The sequence below is a fragment of the Misgurnus anguillicaudatus genome, unplaced genomic scaffold (genome assembly GCF_027580225.2).
Source record: "Misgurnus anguillicaudatus unplaced genomic scaffold, ASM2758022v2 HiC_scaffold_29, whole genome shotgun sequence".
NCBI classification, from domain to species: Eukaryota; Metazoa; Chordata; class Actinopteri; order Cypriniformes; family Cobitidae; genus Misgurnus; species Misgurnus anguillicaudatus.
Window position 1 is genome coordinate 7,391,263 of NW_027395279.1, and position 8,962 is coordinate 7,400,224.

Genomic DNA, 8,962 nt, shown 5'->3' on the forward strand with positions numbered 1-8,962 from the left:
ATGTGTATTGTCGTCGTCGTCTTCGTGTGGATGTTCCGTGTCAGTCTGGATTTCACCACTGCTCATCACTCCACCAACGCCGCACTCAAAACACCAACTTCCACCGTAGTCATCGTCACCATTGCCAACCACAACACCGGACTGGATTACTTCCGCATTTGACTTTGAATACTCTCTCTTTGTTTATATTTAATAAACATTGTTTCATTTTACACCTGCGTTTGCTTCCGTCTTTTACAAGTCATTACATTATTGTCACTTTTTAACCCTGAAAGAACATTTGCTGAATTACCGTTGTGCTCTTACTGCGGCTAGATCTTCTTACCTTTCCACCACCATTAATAATGCCACATCCAGGCCAAAATCTCTGTTTACCATGGTTAACAATCTCACTAATCCATCACAATTGTTTTTATCAGGCTCTGAGTTATTGGTGAAAAATTTTTCTAAACACTTCTCGGACAAACTTAAGTCAGTCACTAATTCTTTCTCTGTAGATACTGCAAACATGGTTGAAACTAATGTTATCCTGAAGTCAGCCAAAAATCCTCTCTCTTCGTTTAATCTTACTACATCTGCTGCTATTTCTGACCTTATCACGAAGTCTAACTCCACTTCCTGCCAGATTGACCCTATACCTACTGTCTTGTTAAAGTCATGTCTACAGGTAGTCGTACCAGTTATAACGCACATGATAAATTGTAGTTTGGTCTCTGCCACTGTTCCAGAAGACCTAAAAACAGCTGCTGTGACCCCCATACTTAAAAAACCAGCCCTTGACCATCACGATCTAAACAACTACAGACCCATCTCTAACTTACCATTTCTAAGTAAAATCCTTGAAAAGGTTGTTGCTGCACAATTAAGATCGTTTTTAAATGCAAATGACCTCTTTGAACCCTTTCAGTCAGGCTTTCGTCCTCTACATAGCACTGAAACGGCACTCCTTCGTGTGGTGAATGACATCCTGCAATGTATGGACTCAGGATCAAAATGCATCTTAATTCTTCTTGATTTAAGCTCTGCTTTTGACACAGTCTCACATAAGCTTCTTATTTCACGTCTCTCTGACTTTGGTATCTCTGGTTTAGCTCTGTCCTGGTTTATCTCTTACATTACTGACAGAAGGTACTATATCACCATACAGGGGTTTAAATCTGATATAGCTCCGGTTTCACATGGTGTTCCCCAGGGTTCGGTCCTTGGACCACTGCTGTTTATCATATACATTTATCCACTTGGTGAAATACTACGCAGGCATGGATTTCATTTTCATTGCTATGCTGATGATATCCAAATCTATCTAACTATCAATCCCTATCACCCACACCTTCCTGACTCACTTACATCCTGTATTAGGGACATCAAGCACTGGCTGTCTTTGAACTTCCTCAAATTAAATGACAACAAGACTGAAATATTGCTGATTAGCTCTGACAAAGCGGTAAATAGGTCGGATTTGTCCTTTAAAGTTGACGATGTTCATGTAAAGCCATCCAACTCTGTACGTAACCTTGGTGTCTTATTTGACTCATCTCTCTCTTTTGCCCCTCACATCTCTGCTGTTGTTAAAACCTGTTTTTTTCATCTTCGAAATATTGCACGTCTTCGACCTTCTCTAACTCAAACTGATACTGAAATCCTTATTCATGCCTTAATCACATCACGCCTGGATTACTGTAACGCTCTTTTCACTGGTCTCCACAAAAAAAGTATTGCGAGGCTACAATACGTTCAAAACTCGGCAGCTAGGGTTCTCACGTCCACCAAGCGCACAGACCACATAACACCTTTGCTACGTGAACTTCATTGGTTACCAGTCGCTTCTCGTATACAGTTCAAGATACTGCTACTTACTTTTAAGGCACTGAATGGTCTAGCACCATCTTATCTTGCTGAATTACTCCACAACTACTCTCCTGCAAGATCCCTTAGATCAGCTGAACAGGGTCTTTTGTCTGTCCCCCGTTACCGGCTGTCTACTGTAGGCGGCCGGTCTTTCAGCATAGCTGCCCCCAAACTGTGGAACTCATTACCTTTGACATTACGTAAACAGTCATCTCTGTCATCTTTTAAGACACAACTGAAAACATACCTCTTTAGCCTACATTTCGGACAAACTCTGTAATATTGTAAACTTTTGGTGTTTTTGTGTTGTATGAAATGTATGTATATTTCTGTAGTTGTTACTTCTTGATGTATTGTTATGTAAAGCGACCTTGAGCTTTGGAAAGGCGCTATATAAATTAAACTTCTTCTTCTTCTTCTTCACTATGTTTCCGTTTTGTACCTTTACAGATACACTGTAAGATGTTGCTGTAGATTTAGCAGTACATTACTGTAAAATCCACAGTACTATACTGTATGTGTACATTACAATAAAGTACTGCAGTTCATAGTCAGGGACGTGCACAGGGATTTTTAGGGGCAGTTGCTCTGTCCTAAAAAAGGGCACCCCCCTGAAAAAAAAACTTACGGCCTATATGAAGGACTGAGAATAACAGGGTCTTTATTAAAATCAGTGTTATGTCTTGGGTTTGTAATTTGGTTTTTGTTCTAATTTGTGATTTGTTTCAGTTAAGTGGTGGCTCATTGACAATCAACTGGCTGATTGGCATCACCTGAGAGAAGCCAATTTAAACCCTGGTCAGCTTTCCACACTCTCTCTCTCTGGCAACCAGCACTGGAGCAGCAATGATGTTTAACATTCTCTTATTTTAACTTGTTTGTAATTTAATAAATGTTATTTTGTTTGGCTATTCTAGTTTTGTGTCCTTTGTGTTGCTTCCCTAGAGCCTGGGTTGTAACATAATGGGGGCTCGTCCAATTTTGTTTAGTAGAATGTTTCTCATTGATACTTCAGTGCTGGATTTTTGGTTCCCATTTGTTTGACCTTATTCTGGTGAGTATGGTTGTTAATTTTTTTGCATGAGTTTCCCTGGTTAGATAGGGAGTGTTCCAGCTGGGTTGATTTTCAATCCTTCCATCGGTTCACTCATTTGTTATTTTTCCTTTTTTATTTTTGAGGTTATCCTGGGTGGGGACTTGTTTCCCTGTCGGGGGTAAGCATTTCGCAACTGTTTTACAGTTGTTGAGGTTTTGCTTTTAAAGTCGCCTCGAGCCCGGTACACCTCAGAAGATAGATAGGAATTAGAAAACGTTAGGCAGGTATCCAGGGATTTCTCATGTTTTTTTTGTATTATATGGATTTTGGCAACCATTCTCATCTTTATGGGTAAGGGGAATATCTTAAGTTGGGTGAGTTAAAATTAGTGGCATGTGTGTGTGCTTGTGGGTATGAGATCCTAACTTTAGAGTGTTTTATCAGCTTTTGTGTAGGGTTCATTTATTGGAACTTAGTGTAGAATAATGCCTAATGTGTTTAATTGAGAAAGTGATTACTGACAAGTACTTTAACAAACTATAGTGTTTGTCTTTGTATAGTAATCTTTTGTATTGGGATTTTTTCTACTTTTGGGTATTGAGTTTTGTAAGCATTTTTGCTGCGTCTGGTTGTATGAAATTATACACTCTAGTATAAGAAATAGTGAAACAGAAATTAAATTTAGGCCTGTATTTTGTCAGTGAAGTGGCTTTAATTGGTGAAAATGGCTTCTTTAGAAGGTTTTGTAAAAGAGCCTTCAGAGGAGTTACTTGAGCTTTTTACAAAGGATCAGCTTTTGCAGTTAGCCTCTCATTATGATATTACAATCACTAGTAAAGAGAAGCAACTGAAGGATAGTGTGAAGGAAATCATTAGGAATGTCCTCAGTGATAAGGGAGTTTTAAAGGTTCAGAAGGTTTCTCCAAAACCTGTGATTACTCCTTTGTCTGAGGCTGCATTTGAATTACGGCTAAGAGAGATAGCCTTACAGGAGAGACAGCTGGAGGATAAGGAAAGAGAGAGACAAATTAAAGAGAAGCAGATGAACTATGAACATGAGAGGTTTCTTAGGGAGATGGATTGGAAGATGGCTTCAGGAACAACTCCTAGATCTGATGTTTCTTCATTTGATGTAGGATATCATATTCGGTTAGTGCCTCCTTTTTCTGAGAAGGATGTTGAGAGATATTTTTCTCATTTTGAGCGAGTGGCAATCACTTCAAAGTGGCCAAAAGCAGTGTGGACCTTACTTCTGCAGAGTGTTTTGGTTGGTAGAGCTCAGGAAGCTTACTCTGCCTTAAGCCTTGAAAAAAGTGCTGATTATGATGAGGTTAAAGCAGCTATATTAAAGGCATACGAGTTGGTTCCTGAGGCTTACCGCCAACGTTTTCGTAGTTGTACCAAAATGGCTCAGCACACTTATGTTGAATTTGCAAAGCAGAAGGAAAATCTGTTTGATAGGTGGTGTACTTCTCAGGATGTCACAAGTCAAGAAGAACTGAGGCAACTCATTTTGCTTGAAGAGTTTAAGAATTGTTTGCCTGAGGTTGTGTCTGTTTATTTAAATGAGCAGAAGCCAAAAACTCTAGAGCAAGCTGCAATTTTAGCAGATGAGTTTGTTTTAACCCATAAGGTAAACTTTGGTGATAGACAAGCTGAGTTTCAGAGCAAAGGTCAGCACAAATCCAGATTTGTAAAATCTGTGTTTCCTGTTTTACCATCTGTGAAGAAAAGCACTAATGATAACTTAAATTCAGAAAGAGCTTGTTTTTACTGTAAGAAGGTCGGCCATCTTATTGCAGATTGTCCTGTTTTAAGTAAAAAACAGAAGTCCTCCAAGACTGTAGCCTGTGTAAGTCCTGTGAATAATATTGATTCTGTGTCTCTAGTACCATCAATTGTTGAAACTCAACCAAGGAAAGACCATTTGGCTGGTTCTTCAGTATTCTTAATGGATGGTGTTGTTTGTTTGTCTTCAGACCCTGAATTTAAACAACCTATAAAGATTTGGAGAGACACAGGAGCTTTTCAGTCTGTAATTTTGCAGGATATCTTGCCATTTGCAGAAAGATCAGCCCTTGGTTCTGAGGTACTAGTTAAAGGCTTTGGTGCTGATTATTTATCAATGCCTTTACACAATATTCATCTTCAATCAGATTTGATTACCGGGGATGTTGTCGTGGCACTTTGTTCCCAAATCCCTATAGATGGAGTGTCTTTTATTTTGGGAAATGATTTAGCTGGGGGTAAAGTGCTACCTGCTCCTGAAGTTACGGTTACTCCTTATAAATCAGATGGACCAGATCAGCTTGAATTGGTATATCCAGAAACATTTCCCGTTTGTGTAACTACTCGTGCCATGTCTGCTAAAAGGCATAAGTGTAAACCTTCCAATAATCAATCTGAAGTTTCACTTTATGATACTTTTTTAGCCAAAGATGAGATGAGTTTGACAGGATTTGGAGAGATGTTTCCATCTCATGAGAAATTAATTCATGAGCAGAAACAGGATCCTACTTTAGCATCTTTATTTGAGGATGTTGTGTTGGAAGAAGCACTGTTGGATGTAGCTTCTGGCTATTTTGTTAGTGATGGTGTTCTGATGAGAAAGTGGACAGATCCAAAAATGTCAAGTCAGGATGACTGGAGTAGTGTATTTCAAGTTGTTGTTCCAGCAGTTTATCGATCTGACATCTTGTATCTTGCTCATGATCACTGTCTTTCTGGTCACTTGGGTGTTAAGAAAACTTTGGATCGGGTGTTAAGGCATTTTTTCTGGCCTGGAGTGAAAACCGATGTGGCTCAGCATTGCAGGTCATGTCATGTTTGTCAGGTTGTCGGAAAACCTAACCAGCTGATACCGACTGCTCCATTGTATCCAATTCCAGCCATTGGAGAACCATTTGAACACGTTTTGATCGACTGTGTTGGACCTCTTCCACGTACTAAGTCTGGTAATCAATTCCTGCTTACAATTATGTGTGCAGCAACTCGATTTCCTGAAGCTGTACCTTTGCGTAGGATTACAGCACCTGCCATTTCCAAAGCCCTTATTAAGTTTTTTACACTGTTTGGACTTCCTAAAGTAGTCCAGTCTGATCAGGGGTCTAATTTTGTGTCCCGCCTCTTTTCTCAGGTGTTAAAGCAATTGTCAATTCAGCATAACATCTCTTCTGCATACCATCCAGAGTCTCAAGGAGCACTTGAGAGGTTCCATCAAACTTTAAAGACAATGTTGAAGACTTATTGCAAGGAATTTGAAAGGGACTGGGATGAGGGTATTCCATTACTCCTCTTTGCTGTTAGAGAAGTGGCCCAAGAGTCCCTTGGTTTCAGCCCAGCTGAACTTGTGTTTGGCCATACAGTGAGAGGGCCCTTGAAGCTGTTAAAGGAGAGATGGTTAGCTGTTGAGCATTCTGCTCCAATGAACCTCTTGGATTATGTGTCTAATTTTAATTCCAGACTTAGTAGAGCATGTGAACTGGCAAAGGAAAACTTGAAGACAGCTCAAACGAAGATGAAGTTGTGGTATGATCGAAAGGCTAAAGAACGTGTGTTTAGCTCAGGAGACCAAGTCCTTGTACTTTTACCAATAGTTGGTTCTGCGTTGGAGGCCAAATACAGTGGACCATATGTTATTGATCGTAAAGTGGGAGAGTTTAACTATTTGGTTCAGACACCTGATCGTAAACGAAAAACCAGATTGTGCCATGTTAATCTATTGAAGCCTTATGTTGACCGTAGTCAAACAGGGTTTACAAATGTCAAGACTTTAGCAATGTTGCATGCTCCATCTACAGAGTCAGAAGTTGCTGCTGTTTCTGAGACTGTTCAAAGTAGGTTGCCAAATTCAAAAATTCTGGCTGATGTGGACTCTTATTTGTCCTATCTTAATCCCTCTGAGCGTTCTGATATTATTCAGTTAGTTCAGCAACATTTGTCCCTGTTCTCTGATGTTCCCTCTTGTACAAATGTCTTAGAGCATGACATTGATGTGGGCCAAGCAATCCCTATTAAGCAACATCCATATAGGGTGAATCCTGTTAAGCGTCAACTTTTGTGTAAGGAGGTAAAGTATATGTTACAGTATGGCATAGCTGAACCCTCTTCTAGTGCATGGAGTTCTCCATGTTTGTTGGTTGAGAAACCTGATGGGACACATCGTTTTTGTACAGATTTTCGCAAGGTAAATGCCATCACTAAGCCTGACTCCTATCCTCTTCCACGTTTAGATGATTGCATTGACCGAGTTGGTTCTGCAACTTTTGTCACCAAGTTGGACCTTCTGAAAGGTTATTGGCAGGTTCCTCTTAGCCAGAGGGCTCGTGAAATTTCTGCTTTTGTGACTCCAGACCACTTCTGCCATTATAACGTTATGGCTTTTGGAATGAGAAATGCACCTGCCACATTTCAAAGGTTGGTAAATAAAGTGTTGGAGGGAGTTGTTGGATGTGAGGCTTACCTTGATGATTTGGTTATTTTTAGTTCTACCTGGTCTCAGCACCTGGTCCAGCTTGAGGAGGTCTTCAAACGGCTAATGGCTGCAAATTTAACCTTAAATCTTTCAAAATGTGAGTTTGGACAAGCCACAGTAACTTATCTAGGTAAAGTTGTTGGTCATGGACATGTGTCTCCAATAGGAGCAAAGGTTGAAGCCATTGTGAATTTTCCTGTACCATCATCTAGGAGAGAATTGAAAAGGTTCTTAGGCATGGCAGGGTATTATAGGGCTTTTTGCAAGAACTTTGCCACTGTTGCTGAACCTTTAACTAACTTGCTTAGTCCAAAGGTTTCATTTACCTGGACTGAGTCATGTCAGGTGGCCTTTGACAACCTAAAGGCATTGTTGAGCAATTCTCCTGTTCTTGCTGCCCCTGATTTTAATAGACCTTTTAAGCTAGCTACAGATGCTAGTGATGTTGGGGTGGGTGCAGTTTTGCTTCAGGATGATTTAGAGGGTATTGAGCATCCAGTCTGCTATTTTTCTAGGAAATTTGATGTCCATCAAAAACACTACTCTACCATTGAGAAAGAGGCTTTGGCCCTGATTTTGTCACTAAATCATTTTGATGTGTATGTGTCATCCAGTGTTCCACTTATTGTGTACACTGATCATAATCCTCTGGTTTTTCTCCATAACATGAGAAATACAAATCAACGTTTGATGCGATGGAGTTTATTTTTACAGGGGTATGATCTCAAGATCTGTCACATTCGTGGAAAGGATAATGTGTTGGCAGATGCACTTTCAAGGTCGTAAGTTGTTTATTTTGTTTTGATATATTTTGATGATTAATGTCCTGTAAACAATGTTGCTTTTGGTTGCCCAATAGCAACACTTTATGGGTGGGGGTGTTATGTCTTGGGTTTGTAATTTGGTTTTTGTTCTAATTTGTGATTTGTTTCAGTTAAGTGGTGGCTCATTGACAATCAACTGGCTGATTGGCATCACCTGAGAGAAGCCAATTTAAACCCTGGTCAGCTTTCCACACTCTCTCTCTCTGGCAACCAGCACTGGAGCAGCAATGATGTTTAACATTCTCTTATTTTAACTTGTTTGTAATTTAATAAATGTTATTTTGTTTGGCTATTCTAGTTTTGTGTCCTTTGTGTTGCTTCCCTAGAGCCTGGGTTGTAACAATCAGCAAACATGTTTGCCTAATGCCTACAAAAAAATAGTAGCCTAGGCTGCTCGTCTGCAAGCTATGATAGCTAGCTGCTATCTGTCTGATTATTTAGGCTAATGTGGCAAACTCAGCCTGGATTTATGAAAATTTTAACAGAGGTGGAAAGAGTAGCCAAAAACTTAAGTAAAAGTACAAGTGAGTAAAGAAATAATTATTCAAGTAGAAGTAAAAAGTATGCAATGAAAATAATACTCAAGTAGCGAGTTACTAGTTACTCATGAAAAAAGAAATCTAGGTATACATACATGCACGCGCACACACACCCACAATACAGTGCCCTCCATAAGTATCAGAACAGTAAAGACAACATTTTTCTTTTTGCTGTGGAGACCTGATATTGGTAAGATAAATATCAGTGTGTCAGAAGTTTAGAATGTCACATTTTATTAAT

General features: G+C 39.6%; 1 protein-coding gene across 2 annotated transcripts; it reads left to right on the forward strand.

The window, feature by feature from the left end:
* Positions 1-2,528: 2,528 nt before the first annotated feature.
* On the forward strand, positions 2,529-8,472 carry LOC141362856 (uncharacterized). Of its 2 annotated transcripts, none has more exons than XM_073865111.1 (2): positions 2,529-8,140; positions 8,293-8,472. In XM_073865111.1, exons 1-2 carry the CDS (start codon positions 3,609-3,611, stop codon positions 8,294-8,296), a joined length of 4,536 nt encoding a protein of 1,511 aa, XP_073721212.1. In that variant the 5' UTR covers positions 2,529-3,608; the 3' UTR covers positions 8,297-8,472. The 2 variants fall into 2 exon arrangements, with proteins under 2 accessions (XP_073721212.1, XP_073721213.1); XM_073865112.1 differs by having other exon boundaries at positions 2,529-8,137.
* Positions 8,473-8,962: the final 490 nt, after the last annotated feature.